The sequence below is a fragment of the Poromitra crassiceps genome (assembly GCF_964638095.1).
Source record: "Poromitra crassiceps genome assembly, chromosome: 7".
Classification (NCBI taxonomy): Eukaryota; Metazoa; Chordata; class Actinopteri; order Beryciformes; family Melamphaidae; genus Poromitra; species Poromitra crassiceps.
In genome coordinates this window covers 48864754-48882891 of record NC_139628.1, presented here as the reverse complement: position 1 = coordinate 48882891, position 18138 = coordinate 48864754, and the positions used below count along the sequence as shown (strand labels likewise).

General features: G+C 44.4%; 1 protein-coding gene across 3 annotated transcripts in view; it reads right to left on the bottom strand.

Annotated features, from left to right (window-relative positions):
* The window catches only part of eml3 (EMAP like 3), a 58430-nt gene that overhangs the window by 27091 nt on the left and 13201 nt on the right, over nucleotides 1-18138 (bottom strand). For 2 of the 3 annotated variants that reach the window (XM_083640596.1, XM_083640597.1), the window contains exons 2-6: nucleotides 10779-10955; nucleotides 10247-10346; nucleotides 8782-9321; nucleotides 2230-2346; nucleotides 1374-1402 (exon numbers count right to left, since the gene is read on the bottom strand). In XM_083640596.1, coding sequence (XP_083496722.1) covers nucleotides 1374-1402; nucleotides 2230-2346; nucleotides 8782-9321; nucleotides 10247-10346; nucleotides 10779-10955 — 963 coding nt within the window. The remainder of the gene's footprint in view (nucleotides 1-1373; nucleotides 1403-2229; nucleotides 2347-8781; nucleotides 9322-10246; nucleotides 10347-10778; nucleotides 10956-18138) is intronic. The other variant, XM_083640598.1, reaches the window with a different exon arrangement.

Below are 18138 nucleotides of genomic sequence, written 5' to 3'. Positions count from 1 at the left end.
TTTTGTTTCTTGAATTTTATATTGTAATTTCAGACCCCAGGAAGAATAATCGCTGCTTGAGGCAGTGGTTAATGGGGATATTAAATAAATAAATAAATAAATGCAGATCAAAGCAATTTTCCACCAAATGACTTCTCATTAGAGTTGACTTTCCCAAAGTGACAATCAGAGAGAGTGTGTCCTCTTATGCTGTAGTTTGGGAATGAGGCCTAAAAAAAGAGCATACCACACTAAAGACCAACTCGTAAAAAGCTACGCTAACCACAAGTGTGGTTTGGATGAATTGGTTAGGAAAGGCCAAGAGAGTTATTCTGTGAATTCCCCACACATGTGAACCAGAGGGAAGTCGACTGGGCAAGAGCAGTTTCAATCAGGCGTTGCCAATGTTGGAGTCAGGACCAATGCAAATTGAGCAGAAATTGAGCAAAACGGCTTATAATATTGATCATCACATTTTGGAACGTGTAGAAGCCACCGCTGCTTGATCTTTGTCCCACTGAAGAATGAACCCTTGTCCCGCTAGGCTAACAATGGCAGCTTCAACCAAAAACTGACTGAAGAGCCTACACTGTAGGCCCTACAGTATATTGTCTGTGGGTCCAAGTATTGCAAACCTCTTCTTTAAAAGGTGAGGATTGAGGAGGACTGACATGATTTATGTCCCACATGCCTTTTTGCCGGACCTGGAACGGACCGGCCAGAGGTGGAGCAGGCGAGCAGCCATTTTTTAAGTTTGGGGGTTCTACAGGTAGGTCTGTGTGGGACATGAGCACCGCAACCACAGTGCAGTAGACTGTTACAAAAGAGAATTCTACATTACTACCTGGTGAAATAGCCAGTATAGTAGGCCAGAGTCATAGGGATTATTGCTTTGATCTGAAATCACTGACATTCCAGGTTTGAATCTTCTACTTAGCCTAGATAGGCCTAGAGCGTGCAGACCATACAGTCAATAGGACATCTAATGGAACAAACCACTCCAATGTGGTAGCAGGTTGACAGATTGTTGGTCCTTTTTCCGCCACCAATCAGAAGCTGATTTCCTGATCAGCTGGTGAATGGACGGTCCAATGGGAAGGCGATTTTCTGATTAGCTGGTGACTGGATGGTGGCCATTATGACATCGACTATGCCCAGGAAAACTGCTCAGCTGCTCTTGAGAAAGTCACTCATCGCCCAAAACCTTGTGCTCTGACATCTCCAAAGCAATGTGCAAGCCAAGATCTTCAGACCCTGTGCGAACATGTTGAAATGTATATGGACGAACAGATTCCAGATAACCTGTGTAATCTGGCCAACATAGTGATCTCAATCTCAGTCTCAATCTTAAATTTGACACAAGCCAAAAGACAAAAAGGTTGGAGATACATTACCTGCACCGGCGGTAAGTTCCTTGGCGTGGCTGCAGAGAAACAAACCAACCATAGCAGTTAGAGACGTATCAAAGCGCTCCAGGACAGAACCAGCGTTTGTCCCCTCTGTGACTGGCTTGGCATCACATTCTGGGGATCAGCAGGCTTTTCATGGGAACGGAATCTTATTGTTATTCAATAGCGGAATTGAAAGGCCACTGGTGTTCTTACTTATGTTGGCAGAAAAATGTGAGGTTGTAGCAGCGAGAGGAAAATGTGAGCCGTGTAAAATGTGTGGCGACAACTGTGAGCGATGGCCGCTCGGCTCACCTCCAGGAATGAGGGGTAACGGAACACATGTAGATAAAATACAATACAAAATATTCGTAACTGTATTCCATGACAGTTACAGTTTAAATTGGTGGTATTCTGAATACAGTCACTGTCTTACTTTGTTTTGTTTTATTTGCTCTAAAATTCATTTAAGGCATTTCTCATAAACAGATTAAAAAAAATTGCAACAATTTGTGCACACACACCACAAGAGAATGGCACTGCTGGAGGAGACACAGCCAGGAATGCATCCATGTAAGCAAGTGTTAACTACATTGAGAGTGACCCAGACAAATGGGCTCAGCAAGACAATTTTGAAGTAAAGTAATCCAAAGTATTATGTTACTTAACTGGAGTAATATAATGGAATACGTTAAAAAATGTCATTTTAGGGATGAGTGGTGGATGAGTTGAGTTCCCTCCCGATATGTCAAGCGCTTTGAGTGTCTTGAAAGGCGCTATATAAATCTAATCAATTATTATTATTATTATGTATTCAGTAATCTGTAGTGGATTACGTTTGAAAAGTAACCCTCCTGCTCACCTCTCCAGGCTGGGGGAGCGGGTGAGGAGATTGGCTGAGGATGCGGCCTTCTTGTCCAGGCGCTTCCTGTTCCTGTCTGGGCCGTCCTTCACCAGCCTCTCACTGTTCCTACGAACCCTGGAGACCACAGCACAGGACCAGCATGAGGAGACCACAGCACAGGACCAGCATGAGGAGTGACTCTCAGCTGAACCCTGGAGACCACAGCACAGGACCAGCATGAGGAGTCACTCTCAGCTGCAAGGAGTCAAACGCTCACACACGGCTACAACACACTAAATCCCACACAGATGCACTGATTCACCCATTACATTCATGCATGCAAATACAGTGTGTGTGTGTGTGTGTGTGTGCGTGTGTGAGTGTGAGTGTGTGTGTGAGTGTATGCATGACCATGTACTAGAGCTGCAACGATTAACCTATTAGTTGTCAACTTCAACTATTAAATTAATCGCCAACTATTTTGATTAATCCATTAATTGGTTTGAATTAAAAAAAAGCACTAATCAAATGAATGAACGTAATTAAACTATTTTCACTTTTTTACCCTTGAATATAATTGCACAGTCGCCATCAATTGTAATGCACAGTTACAGACAGTAGACCTGATCATTTGAGTAGTAGTAGTATTTGAATCGTTTGATTTGATTGAGTATTGTCATTATCTTTGTCATCAGTTTGAATGAGCAGCAGCCTAAACGTGTCCACCAATTGCTTTATGGAATGTGGAAAAACTGAAATATAATATTCTTGAAATTGCACTTGTTTTTTCTTAAAGGGGCCATATTATGCATTTCTTAATTTTGTATCATATATATGTTGTTACAATCTTGGATGGTCATATTAAACATGGGCTAAGCTTCAAATAAATAATGTGAAAGTGTTTTAATGTTACCCCCATGAACCACCCCTCGCGCCTATGAACTCTCGTAGACGAGATGACATGGATTTATGGCGATTTTGTGCGAGAACCATAATTTTTGTGACGTCAGTAAGGACTTGTTACCCTGGCAACAAAGCGTTGCCGCCGGCCTGCGCGCAGCGCGCGCACGCTAGCTCCCACCCTTCCCCTCTCTTCCCTGTTCTGTGTTTCAGTAACCCGCGGCGGCGTCACCACTCACCAGGCTCTCTCTAGCCTGGCTGTCTGGGACTAACACAACAGTAGTAGTCTCATGGAATAACGGATTCCAGACCGCAAAAACAAGGAGACGACATGGAAGTGAGCCAGGATGTAGGACTGAAGTGGTAAGTTCTGAAAATATGTGTCTCATTCCAGCATCGGTCCAATGTGGTGCTAGGAAGCGCTAACGTTACTTACCGGCTGGGTAACGTTAGCACTTGCTATTTAGCCTAGCAGCACAGCTGCCTTATAGACATGAACAACCGATGAATGACGAAAGGCACATATTTTCAGAACTTGTAACGTTAGTCCAACTTGCTGACTTCTCCAAGTCCTCATTTTGGTTTGGTCCGTGTAGCCTTTGCTAGGAGAGGCACACTATAGTCACAAGCATTTGGGAAGTTAGCTAACTAACTACATTAGCTAGTGTGAAGCTCCCGGTGTAACGTTATGGCAGGCCGTGGTAATAGAATCCCTGCTTGGCCAGCCACTGAAGGAAATGTCCGGGTGCAGCCCGGCCTAGCGGAGCTGTAGATAGCTAGGGGGATGTTGATAAATCAATTGATAGCTTGCTTTATGTCCAAGTCACGTTTTTCATCGATGGTCAAATTCGTTTTGACAATCAGTTGCTCGTTGATATAATTGTTTTACAACTACCAAATTTAGTAGCCATAGCAGAGATCGCCTGTCTGTTTCTGTTATGCATGACTATCTATCTATCTATCTATCTATCTTATCTAGATAGATAGATAGATAGATAGATATATAGATAGATAGATAGATAGATAGATAGTCAGACAGACAGACAGACAGACAGACAGACAGACAGTCGCTTCTACAGCGATAGCTCTCTGGGCAGAAGTTTGCAAACGCAAAAACTCCTCGCGCTGCCCTATGGCGCTGCCCACCTGGAGTATTTTCCGGAGGGTGGGGGTTCAGGGACAGGACCTAAAAACAGAGCGTTTCAGACAGAGGGTGAACTGAAGGGGGCAGTGAGAGCCAGTACAAGATAAACAATGAGTTTTTTAAACTATGACTGATGCAATAAGTTACTCTACTGGAGGCCAACAATAATGTAATAATACATTATATTAGCAAAATATGGGCCCTTTAAGACATCTTAGGCTCCATCATCATCTGTTTTGCAAATGGATGGTCCTCCACTCACTAGGAATGTTTTCAAAATGTACCTGTACTTTACACTGAAAGAGGCTGGAAAATGTGGGGGAGTTGTTATTTATAGGTTATTATGCAATGATTTTCCTTGTCTGACCCACTTGAGACTAAATTGGGTCACTGGGCCCGTGAACTAAACCCGTGTCCTAATCCAAAGAATTACTTGTAGAAGTGAGGACTGGCCCAAATGACCTCACTTCCCAAACAATATACACACACACACACACACACACACACACACACACACACACACACACACACACACACACACACACACACACACACACACACACACACACACCATTATTGAGGTCTTATTGTGTGTAACAGGCTTTCCTGTGACACGCCCCAGTTTCCTAGTGACATGCCGTTCTATTGGAACCAGTGATGAGAGAGGAAGTGTTATGAAAGTGGAATGGTGCTGGTGGTGGCTGACTACAGTACGTCACCAGCCTCTGATTCAGGAAGTGAAACTCACCGACCCTCCTCCCATCCTTTCCCATCTACTGTACGTACGTGTACTTTATGACAGCGTTGTAGTTCGAGTCGGGTCCAAGTCCAAGTGCCCATTACCTGAGTCCGAGTCCGGAGTTACTGAACATGAGCGTGAATCCACATGTAGGTGGAACACACGTGCCTGCCCTCGTACGAAATTGAATAATGTCAAGGTATTAATATAGCTATCAATATCTTACGCCAAATTATTAGGGCCCATTACAAAAAAACGAAGTAAAAACAGCTTTTATCAATTAAAGGGAGGCTTTGCCGATTTTCAACCCACTTTGTATTTTATTATAATCTCTGTAATATAAGCAGATGGACAGTGCTTACTGCTTACAGTACCTTCTCTATATGATTTATTAGAAATGTATTAGAAATTAGAAATTTCTTAGAATTTCGCGAGGCCGACCCCGGTTCGAATCCGACCTGCGGTCCTTTGCCGCATGTCATCCCCTCTCTCTCTCCCCACCTTTCCTATCTGCCTACTGTCCAATATAAACCAAAAAAGAATCTGAAACTCCGCCCCCGCCAGGTGGTATGAGTCATTACGGCTCGTTAAGGCTCTCAATGCACAGCCGCCCTCAGGAGCAACATCTGTTCACTTCCACTACCAGAATGTCATAATGACGCGTAACGCGCGTAACATATTATTTTGATACGGAAGTGCCTGGAATAAACAGCAGATCTCTCTGCGCAGGAAAACATGAAGACAAGGTAAAGCCCGTCCATCTGCATATATCACTGACATTGTAATGATACAAAGCGGGTTGAACATCAGCAAAGTCTTCCTTTGACAAGTCCGAGTCCTCGTCTCCAACTTCCGAGTCTGAATGTCCGAGTCATCAGTGCTCAAGTGAAAGTCAAGTCACGAGTCTGAGTCCGACTCGACCAGAACACTGCTTTATAATAACATACCTTGTACTAAACTTGACTGTCAGAGAATTGACCCGAGTTTACCTGAAGGTGTTCAAATGGTTTTATGGTGAATAATGAGATACAACTTTCTCAGTACCACTGGTTTCCATGGAGGGGCGTGAGAGAGCTGGGCTGAGGGACTCGGAGCATATGTTATCAATCGACACCAAAAACCGTCTGACGTGCCACAACAACAAGGAAGTTGAAAGGAGGACACATCGTGCACGCCCCGCGCGAGCACGTACACAAGTAAACACAAGGTATTGTAACAATTATTTTCAGATTTCTCCAGGCAGAATGGAGGAACCCGTTTGAAGAAGCGCACAGGTCACAATGGAGAGCAGATCACCGACATGCAAGACATCATTCCTTGATTTATGTGCAGAGGGAAATGTTAATCAGGCTGATAAACAGGTTAGAGGAGAGATTGGTTTCGTTAAAGAGGAAGATTGGTTAAAGCTTGTGTCTCTGCAAAACCCAGCTGAGTGGCGGGTCCTTAGTGGCACTTTCTCAACGCTGCACATTATAGTGTCTCTTACATAACGACCAGTTGTCATTTTTTATGGCTACAGTTAAAGGATAAGTTCACCCTAAAATTTAAATGCAGTCATTATCTACTCTCCCCCATGCTGGCGGAAGGACGGGTGAAGTTTTTTTAGTCCACAAAAGATTTGTGCAGTTTTCCATACAGCATTCTCCTAAATATTTAAAGTGGATGGCGACCAACTTTCAAACGTAAAAACAACAACAACATTTTAAAAGCAATTGGCTAAAGAAATGGCCCCATATTTCTCACCTGGCCTAATCCAAGTCTCCAGAAGCCCTGAGATGTCAAGTTGACTTGAATAGACATGATTTTACACCCTGTTTTTAGCTCAAATCTTCACTGTAGCCGCGAGTTGAAAGTGAAAATGGGACTTTCAGCTCACGGCTACAGTGAAGACTTCAGCTCAGAACGGGGTGTAAATGATGAGAGGCCATGTCAACGTGGCATCTCTTGGAAACTTGGATTACGTATGGAGGCTTTTTTATGTTTGAAAGTTGGTCACCATCCAGTTCAGTTGTTTAGGATAATGCTGTAACTGTGTTTCCCTGGAAAACTCCACAAACGTTTTGTGAACTAAGAAAAACTAAACCCGTCCTTCAATCAGTATGAGAGTGAGTAGATAATGACTGAGTTTTCATTTTTGGGTGAAGTTATCCTTTAAGCTGTAAGACAGAGAGGCCCAATGTTGAGCTCCTTTTGATGGATATTAAGTGTGACATACGGCTGCTTGGACAGGGCTGCCATTAAGTGTGTGTGTATATATATATATATATATATATATACTGTATATATATATACAGTATATATATATATATATATATATATGCTATATAATAGAGGCGCTGACAGCGCACACTGGACTGAGCTGATCCCAGCGTTCAGTGCCATTGTATACATGCTGTACATGACGTGTGTCCAATTACCCTCACATCACATTTTCCACTGGGCTCAAATCTGTGTGCCTGTTGCTGATCTTGGATCTGTCACTCAGCACGGACGTTATGTCAGGGCTCAAATCTGTGTGCCTGTTGCTGATCTTGGATCTGTCACTCAGCACGGACGTTATGTTCCACTGGGGCCACGTCTAGCTGAGCCAGGCCCCTGTTCTTTTCAAACAGATGGAAAAGACTGGAGACAGAACATGTCATCCCCCTCTCCGGTTTCCTACTATATAACCCGACGTAATCACAACCTGGCAACCTGAATCTGATTGCTTCATAAGGGTGGGGGAGAAATCGATTCAGTATTGTGATTTTTCTTTTAATCCAAAATGGATTAAAAATATCTTTTCAGTGGTTAGCACTGTTGCCTCGCCGCAAGAAGGTCCCGGGTTCGAACCCCGGTCCGTCCCGGGTCCTTTCTGTGTGGAGTTTGCATGTTCTCCCCGTGTTTGTGTGGGTTTCCTCCCACCATCAAAGACAGGTATGTTAGGGTTAATACTCCTGTCTGTGCCCCTGAGCAAGGCACTGGCAAAAGAAGGGGAGTTTGCCCTCCGGGCGCTGCACTGCGGCTGTCCACTACTCCTAGTTCTAGGAAGGTTCCTAGTAGAGGATGGGTCAAATGCAGGAGAACAGGCCAGCACACTAAAATGTTCTTTCAAAAGTTTAATGAGTCATCTGGAACAGACAGCAGTAACGGACGTTTCAGCCAAGCGGCTTTCTTCAGCGTTGAAGCTGTTTGGCTGAAACGTCCTTTTGCTGCGGTCTGTTCCAGATGAAACTTTTTTTTTTTAACTTTTGAAAGGAGATTTTAGTGTGCTGGCCTGTTCTTTTTTTAATCAGTCTTTGTTGGCCCTGCACCTAAGGATTGAGTGTGCGCGCTATTGCTGAGTCTGATCAAATGCAAGAGAAGAATTTCCCGACGGGGACAGTAAAGGACTTAACTTAAAACTTTACTTTTAACTTAACTTAACTTAAATTAACTTAACTTAACTTTGGATCAGGGGTTCCCAACCTCTTTTGGCTTGTGACACTTGTGACACTATGGTCTAGTGTTAGAAAAGCAAACAAAAATCCCAATTAATTGTAATATCGAATCGCAATACTTGTAGAATACATATCGAATCGGCACCCAAGTATGGTGATAGTATAGAATGGGGAGATAAGCATATCGTCCAGGGCCCTATTGCTTCATATGGGCTCCAGCACTGGGGTTTGCAGTTACACAAGTCAGGATCAGGCAGAAGTTGATTTGTCCTTAAAAGCCATGCAGTCACTGGCAAGTGGCAAGACAGAAGACACGGATGTCGATGAAGACAAAGGTGCTGGGTTTCGAAGGTGTGGAGATCACGCACAGCTTTTTCTTCTCTCCCTCCTGGATGGGGGACAGGGGTGCAGGATGGGACGTGGAGCTCTGGGGCCCGGGGCGCGATGGGGGGCTCTGGTCTTTACTGGGGGCCGAGGGGTGCACGGCAGAGCCCTGCTCCTCTGGAGAGCTGACAGCCTCCTGGAAGTCCTCCCTCTGGAGGCCTGGGATGCTGCTGGGCAGGATGGGCTCCTCCACTGACGACACCCAGCTCAGCTCCTTCTCGTGCTCGCCTCCTACCTCCTCCTCTTCCTCCTCGTCCTCCTCTTCCAGCCCGGGGACACGGTGCAGCTTGGCCCGGCCCCCCTCCGCCATGGGCTCCCCCTCAGGGAGAGCGTCCTCCAGCTGCAGGCTCTGGACAGCTCTGGTGAGAGCCAGAGGGACCCTGTCCAGCCCAGCGCCCTGCCCCGGGATGGTTTGCTCCGTCTGGGTCGACCTGTCCAGTGTGGGGCGTCTGGACCTGGGCTCCAGGGACACTGGGCTCCCTATGTGGCCATTCTCATTGGTCACAATGCTGTTTGAAACTTGGCTAGAGACAGTTACAAAAGTTGAGATCAACAAAACGGTCAGACATTATAAACACTATAGATGGTTTTAACTTGACAACATAAACATTCTAAATTGCCCCTAGCTTAGTTCCTGTCGCAGTGTTTGCTAATACAATAGCTGACAGGAAATAAGCGAGGTTTCAAACTGTTTCCTAGCAACACAATTCAGTGAAAACCGTTTATATGGACTAACGTAATGTAACTAATTCTCTGGCACTGTGACCTACAAATAACAAACCATTCGATCAGGGGTTTTCGGGAGTGGGAGGCAGGCCTCCGCAGGGGAACTCCAAGCAGTTTCAGGGGAGGCTCAGTGAATGAAAGCGAAAAAATATTATTACAGTTATTATATTATTATAGTTATTATATTATGTTAGTTATCAAAAGAAGATCCCTTAGAATATCCTAAATGTGTGTGATTTGGTGAAAAAGATAGTTCAGGCAGTAGTTTTGGGGAATTTTACTGTTTTTCCCACTTTCCCAGAGTCAGAAACTAATGAATCAGCTAAACCTTTTTTTATGTATTTGGTATAGTCTGAAGTATGTCAATATCAGGGCTCAATTGTTGAGTGTACATGGGCTCAAATCATATAAACATGATCCCATAGGCATCCGGGAATTGAGTGAGGGGGGCGGCATTTTCCAAGCTTTGTCTGGGGGGAGGTCCACAGTCTCAGACTTTGAAAAACCCTGCATTAGATGTTGGAGAGGTCAAATGAAAGCAGAGAAGCCACAGATTCCAATGGCATTAGATTTATCGCTCTACGACCAAAACTGACTGAACTAGCAGCCAGAGAACAACAAACAAGTAACATCTGTCGATGACAAAGCATGATGGGTATAATGTACATCAACTGCAATAAAACAAAGATGGCGGCAGGTGCCTCCTCCTCCTGTAATCAGTACCTGTAGGCAGGTGCTGAGCTGGAGGACAGTTTGCGGGAGCTGCTGCTGCAGCCCTCTGAGCAGCACACCTGGTTCAGCACCCGCGCTGCAGCCGGGTTCACTAGAGGAACAACAGTTTGGTTATCATTTAGGTTGGAGTGTTATTATATTGGTACAGATTAATTTGAATGAATGAATGAATTAAATTTTTATTTTTGAACATGAGATCAAAAAATCAAGCATTTTCCACATGGTTTCACATGTTATACCAAGAAAATAAATTTACATGCATGTTCAAAAAAGGAGAAGGAAGAATTTGTATCACTTCTTCTGCACTCTATGACGCGATTCATTTCCATGAAGCTACGTACATCAATTCCACTAGAAATAGACAGAATCAAGGAAGCCCAACGTTTTTACCTTCAAAATAAAAGCTTTGTTATTTATATCAACAATTGGCCTATAAATATTTCAATGGTTGGGAAATATGATGAAACTCCTCTAAAACCATGTGACATCACAGCTCTCGACTTCCTGGAGGAAGGTGACCCACCTGTAATGAGCTGCTGTTTGAGCAGTGGGAGGAGCTGGTCGTGGAGGCGGAGCCTGCGCAGGGCGTCGGCCAGTGATGACTTGAGCAGCGTGATCTCATCTTCCTGCGCCTGCAGACGCACCTCCATCATGGCCGCTCGGCCTGGGAACTCCGCGCTGCTGTCTGCCGACACGTCATCTGAGGAAAGATGTCAGTAGAGCCAATGAGAAACAAGGTGAGGCCAGAGATATTTGTGTTTCCTATGTCATTGGTCCAGATGAAATAAGCCAATAATAGGCCAAATTCTACCATGTATAATAATTCTACATTGTGGGTGTATGAGCATTAGATAGTACATTAGCATATTGCCAGATTTTGTCTGCATGAAATCAACTAGGGGTGGACAATAAATCAATATCAATATATATCGCAATAAAATATACCCAAGACTAAGCATTGAGAAGCAAGCTTACAGCCTTTTCACACAGCTAGCGGCAATGCACATATCTTGCGCGAGGCGTGCAATCTCTTCTCCCAGTGGCCTTAGAAGTTAGCATAGCTAGCTAGCTAGCTGCTAACGGACGGGGACGGAGCCTAGCAACACAACCTAACCTAGCTCCTGTAAATTAATTCCAAAATGCCTTTGGACGTGCCTCGAAGATGTCAGCATATTTGGGTCAAAGTCATAGTTTAACTTTGGCCACGGAGCCCAATGCCGCTATTGCTTATAGCTGTGTGAAAGGGCAGTAAGCATTGAGAAGCAGGCTAATGCTGCATTCCAGACAACTAGGAACTCAGGATTTTCTGAACTCTTACTAGAAAAACTGCACTGTCTGGAACGCTACTCAAAGTCGGAGTTCCTACTTGTAAACTCAGGAGAAAACAACTCCCCCAACTTCACGGAGAATCAGTTGTCTGACGTCACCCAACACACCAGTGAGCAGTGTTGTGCACCTAGAACGTTTGGAGGGCGGAAATTCCGACCTCCGAGTTGTCTGGAACACAGACCCACAGGGAATTACAGATGTTGAGCTCATTGTGCGCAGAGAGAGGCCTCAAAGACCCCATTGTTTGCGTGGAGCAGAGCCATGGTTCTTCTGGTGTGTAGAACTTTGTTGATTCCAAAATGCACATGTGTGTGTGCGTGTGTGTGCGTGTGTGTGTGTGTGTCCGTGCACGTGCGTGCGTGCATGTAGCAGCTGCGTGGTATTGGGCAAATTGTCATGTTGGTGTCAGTGGAGAGACTCCCTCTGTTCTGAGGTTCTGGGTTTTTCCTGCTCTCACTCAGCTCATTGAGCTGGGCTCCATCAGGCTCTGGGCTCTCTCCACTCTCAGCCTCTGCTCAGCCACTGACTACGTTCTCACTCAGCCATCTCCACTGTTGTTTTAGCATTACAGTCCAACAAGGCCCAGCCGCTCAGTGCCAGCCAGGGAACTTGTGAGGAAATGTTCTTCTGCCCACTCACAAAGAAGTAGGTAAGAGGTCCTCCTCAGTCACCGCTCCTCCCTGCACACATTCATTGGGCTTTAAAGGAGAAATCCACTCAAAAACATTGTTAAAAAAAATAGCTGTTAACAATAATAGCATTTGTGGGTCGACGAAACAACTATGTGGTGTATGTTTCCTCCTTTTTTACTACAATGGAGTTTGATATCAGAAAATGTTGAAGCGATCTAAGTGTTCATTCACACAGGAGCAGGCGCTGCGCTCCTGTGTATCTAATAAATCTATCTACCGTAATAAAGGCGATACCGTCTGTATTAGGGATGTTCATTTTGAAAATTTTCCAAAATCGATAATCGGTGAAAATTAACGATCAATTATCGATTATCGATCATATTAATACTTAGAATTTTTTTTTTTTTTTTTTTTTTTACAAAATGAATGCCTATGGCAGAAAATACGAAAGACAACGTGTTCTCCTCAATTAACTCTTTATTTCAATGTGTCTCCTCTCCAACACTGCAGTCCCCGGCGCATGCCGGTGTGAATTTCCCATGCTTAAAACAGTTTTGTTGGCACAAAGGCCCGTGCCCAGCCAGAAAACTAGAGACTATATGAAGCTCCACCTCACGTTAGTCGGCTGTGCAATGGAGTGGGGCGAGGAGGAACGAATTCCACCCAAACCTAGTCCAAAAAAAAAAAAAAAAAAAAATTAATAATTAAAAAATCGATCCAAATGCCACAGGATCGATTCCAATCCTTAACGATCAATTATCGATTTTCGATAATTGATGCACATCCCTAGTCTGTATGTCTGTCCATGTCTGTCGTGTCTGTATGTACAAGTACATATGTCTGTCCTTTGCGTATCTCGAGAACCGTTTTTCCGATGGACTTCGAACTTGGGGAATGCACTGCTGGGAACCCGACGGAGTGCGGTGCCGCATTTCGTGCAATTTGAACACACGCATAGTCACGTGTGTCCAGTGTTTCCTCACGCAGACTTTACTTGGGCCGGGGTACCCAGGTATATTAACGGCCATCCGAGTATATTATTTGGTGCCTTAAAAAGTTAATTTTGAGCCCTGCAATCCCGTCAGAATAGTTATTTAACCCATTGATACCTGATGCAGCATTTGTGTGTGTATCCCTTTTAAGACCGTGGTCTTAAAGGGATACACACACAAATGAGGGATATACACGCAAATGCTGCATCAAGTATCAATGGGTTAAGGCTAGAGGGTGCCTGCCCACTAGGTCTTGTGGTGCAGGGTTAGAGGAAGTGAAGCCTGCAGCTAGTATGAGTCATGTTCTTTAGAGCATGAAGAAGGCATTGAGATGTGAACTTGGCGATCGGCCTACAGCCTGAAGAGGATCACAGGAGACGCAGAATGAGCAGGAGGAGGGAGGTGCATGTGATGCCTTATATGCATTGCATTACAGTTGGGCCTGGCCGGGTATCGTAAAAAAACAACAATACCAGTACCAGCACCAGCACCCTTACTGGTACCATACAGTACTTCGTTTTGATACCTTCCTGTGTAGTGCAGCCATACTTTTGAAAATAGACCGCGCTCCACTTCACCACCACAGACTGTATGTACTGTATGTACTAGCCACTACCTATTGGAGACAGCCGCTCACATTAATTTTCTGATTCCTGTGTGAGGTGCTGATGGACAGCTCCTTTTATCGTTTAAAACAAAAAGTGCTCTGAGAAGAACGTGTTATTTGGCCTCGGAGGCGGGTCGCAAACATCTTTGAGATTTTCAAGTGGGCGGTGAGTCGGAAAAAGGTTGGGAACTGCTGCTCTATGTGAAGGGTAGGAAGAAGCTGCTTCAGAATAGATGATGTGGTACTCATACAGGGGAGCTGAGGGGAGGAGGAGGAGGAGGAGGAGGAAGTGTCAGACTACAAAACAAACCAAATATTCCCTCTGACTGGTTAGAAATGGGAGCAGCGCAGTGTGGAGATCGCTGGAAGCCACTCCCCTCTCGGGAAGCCACTCCCCTCTCCGGAAGCCACTCCCCTCTCTGGAAGCTGCTGTGACCTGGTAGCTGCCTGCTAGCTGGATGCTGCAGTGTCGACAGCAGCAAGAAGCCAGTCAGTGCACGGGCCAAGTGAGTGATGTAAAACACCCCCCAGAGAGCCGCGGTGCAGAGCCAGTGCTGTTAAGGCATGTTAGGATATGATTCATGCATAGTGGCTCACTGATGTCGTCGCCCCTCTTGTAACATGACGTTCTTTCATGGCTGTCGTTGCTAAATGCCTGCTTGCTAATCCATCTTGAAGGTAGAGACAACTTTACACAACATGCCTGTCTGTCTGTCTCTCAGCTGCATGTTAGCTTCTCACTATGCCCTGATTGTGACGCAGATGTGATCATGCTTTCTCAACAGTGTGAACAGCACATTTTAGTGATATTTATCAATCAAATCAAAAAATCTATAAAATTATTTTATTATTTAATTTATTTTGGGGCTTTGAAGCCCCACATTTTTTAATAGGGGACAGCCCGCATGGAACCTACATCCGACTTGGATTTGAGCACTGAGAGACACACAATTTGACAATGTTGCCATGGCGATCAGAAGATCTTGTGCAAGTTGTGACTGTTGTTATGTATGTCTGGGAGAAGATGAGGGAGATGATGGTGGTGGGCGGAGCCTCTTCCTCGCGCACGCAGACTTTAAGAGAAAGTCTCACTAAACACAACCTGATGAGAGAGAAACAATGAAAACATTCCAGTCCTGCTGGCTTTGTGGGGCCGGGCGGCTTCTGAAAAGACGGGGCAAAGCACAAACACATGCTAAACACTGGCTGGCGCTAACGAGCCTGATGGACCTCCCATTCATCAGTCAAGCTCGCTAACGAGCCTGATGGACCTCCCATTCATCAGTCAACGAGCTGCTTCAAAGACCTGCCATCCTTAGGAAATAAACAAGCTTCCCTCCCAAACCCCAAAGACACTCAATTCACGTCTACGTCTCAGACAGTGATGGGTAAACATGCTAATGTTAACGCTTTACTGGCGGCCATCTTCCTCCAGAAACTTTTTTTTCCGTCTCGCTCTTTGATTTGTTTTGTTTTTCTTTGGGTGGGAAAATGGATTTGATTGATGTGTTGGGTTGTTGTTGTTGTTGTTTCTTTGCTAACAATACTAATATTGTTTGTATTTAAGCTGCCAATAGCCAGTATTTACTTTAGTACACACACACACACACACACACACACACACACACACACACACACACACACACACACACACACACACACACACACACACACACACACACACACACACATTAAACAGCCCCGGACAGCATGAATATGTTACTATTTTCATTATTATTATTATTATCCTGGGTGTCAATGGAGAATCTTATGATATGCTCATGACTACTTTTGTGTGTGTGTGTGTGTGTGTGTGTGTGTGTCAGAACCATAATGGAAACACTGACTAACTTATGGGAAACGTTGGGTTCACACTGCCTGATTACCAGCATGCCAGGGCCTGTACACAAAAGTCACATGGACTCACAAGTAGCTTGTTTACTCGTTATCTAATTGAGTTGCATCTCCCAGCAGATTGTGGTGATGGTGGTGGTTGGGAGGAGGGATTGTGGTTCTGGTGGTTGGGAGGAGGGGCGCAGGGGGGGATCAAAACAAATCTGATCCCAGTGCCTTTAACTTTAGGTGAGCATGTGATGGTCTGTCTCTTCTTCTGTGGTGTTCACTCCAGTTTAAGTCAGAACACATGAAGAAGTAGCTGTATGAGCATCGGCCCACACTTTCTGGGGGTTTTCCTGCATAGAGGGATTTTTGGCGCCCCCCCCCAAAGAGGTTTGAGCCACCCCCCAAAGGCCTGATATATTTGAGTTCAGGACAACCCTGACTGCAAGTTAAAGTCCCACAGTTGTACCTTCAAATTCTTTTCTAAACCTTGCGGTGCTGTAAAAACACATTGCTCCATAAGTTCCTGACAATGACTGATATATATGAGACCAGGACAATTCTGACTACTACACACCAGCTCAAAATCAAGATTTTTTTACTGTATCAATTTCAAAGTTAGTCACACGTTTGTACATTGAAATGAATGTCTGAAAAAACCTGGGGTGCCCCTTCAGTCTCCCGTGGTCTGAACAAGGGATCTCAAACAGGTTTCTGGTCAACAAAACTCAACACCAGGTGGGCTGTCACACACTAGTGTGTCTTCGGGCAGAATGCCAACCTTCAAACACTGGTCTAATATAAATACTATGCTATGCTATGCTAAATGGTCTAAATGCTGGAGCCTTGTGGCATGAAAATATCACTACGCCCACATCGCTCGAACCCCCCCAGCTGGAACTAACCTTAGCATTAAACACAGCCACTACCAGTAAAACCAGGCAATAAAATACTCCATTCATTTAGGCCATCTATAAAACCAACCTGCTAAGTACAGGGATCTCCACTCGCTGCCAAAAACAGATCTGCTCAAGCACTTTCTGAAAGCACTTTGTGGGTGTGGCCATGGCCTCATAACCCTGTCAAAAGATAACTTGTCCCTAGATAGAGCGGACTCATGCAGATATTTATTTATTTATTTATTTATTTCAGGGACAGTGCAACATTAATGAACATTTTCATGTAAATGTGCCGGATTATAGCCTTAGCTAATTTCCATCCGCAGTCCCTCGACAGGTGAGGTACAGAAAAGTTTAAAAGAAGAAATAAGAAAATTAGTGCATACGTAGGGCATTCATAGACATACAGCAATGTAAATGACACATACATACACATAGGGTAAACACAAACAACACAACACAAATGAAACAAAAACAGGGAACATTAGGGATATTAACCAAGGTGGACACAGGACTTTCAAGGACATACAAAAACAACACATAAAACAAAAAGGTTTAAATGTGATCGCAGGTTTGATTTGATCTGAGCCATGACTTTAACAGCCCCTTAAAGGTGTGAAAGCTGCTACTCTCTCTGACTGACAGTGGTAGGCTATTCCATAGTTTGCTGCCCCCATAGGACAAAACATTTAGTCCGATAGAGGACCGTCTCAGAGGTAGTTCACAGTCGCCTCTCGACGAGCTTCGCGTGATGTTCTGGGTAGCTCTCCGTTTGATAAAGCATTCTAAAGGAGGTGGTGCTAGCCCATGAAGAACCTTATAAATCATACAAGCAATTTTAAATTTTCTATAATTGTCGAAGCTGAGGAGCTTAAACTTTAGAAGTATATTGCAATGGTGGTAAGATATAGGTTTCTTATCCAAAATTTTCAGGGCCTTTTTATATAGAGACTCGATGGACTTCAAGGTGGTTGCTCCTGAGAAGGACCAGCTCGTGAGGCAGTAGTCTATATGTGAAAAAATCATTGAGTGAAGAAAGGTTAGGGCCGCACTGTCAGTCAGAGATGCTCTAATCTGCCTAAAATTGCAGAGATTGAATTTTAGAGTGTTCGATACCCTTTTAATATGACTCTTGAAAGAGAGTGTGGAGTCCAAAGTGAGCCCAAGATATTATAATAGATATTAGTGACAGCAGAGATTAGTGACAGCACAGAGATTAGTAATAATAATAATAATAATGATTGGATTTATATAGCGCCTTTCCAAGGCTCAAAGCGCTTACACAGAATCATTATTCGTTCACACCATTCGTACCGGTGGTTCAGAAGCGTGGCAGCCACACATTGGCGCTCAACTGCCCCTCCGAACCACCATCATTCATGTCTACATTCATACCAATCATACCATTCATGTCTTACATTCATACCAATCATACGAGGCAAGGAGGGTTAAGTGTCTTGCCCAAGGACACATAGTGACAGCACAGAGATTAGTGACAGCACAGAGATTAGTGACAGACAGAGATTAGTGACAGCAGAGAAATTAGTGACAGCACAGAAATTAGTGACAGCACAGAGATTAGTGA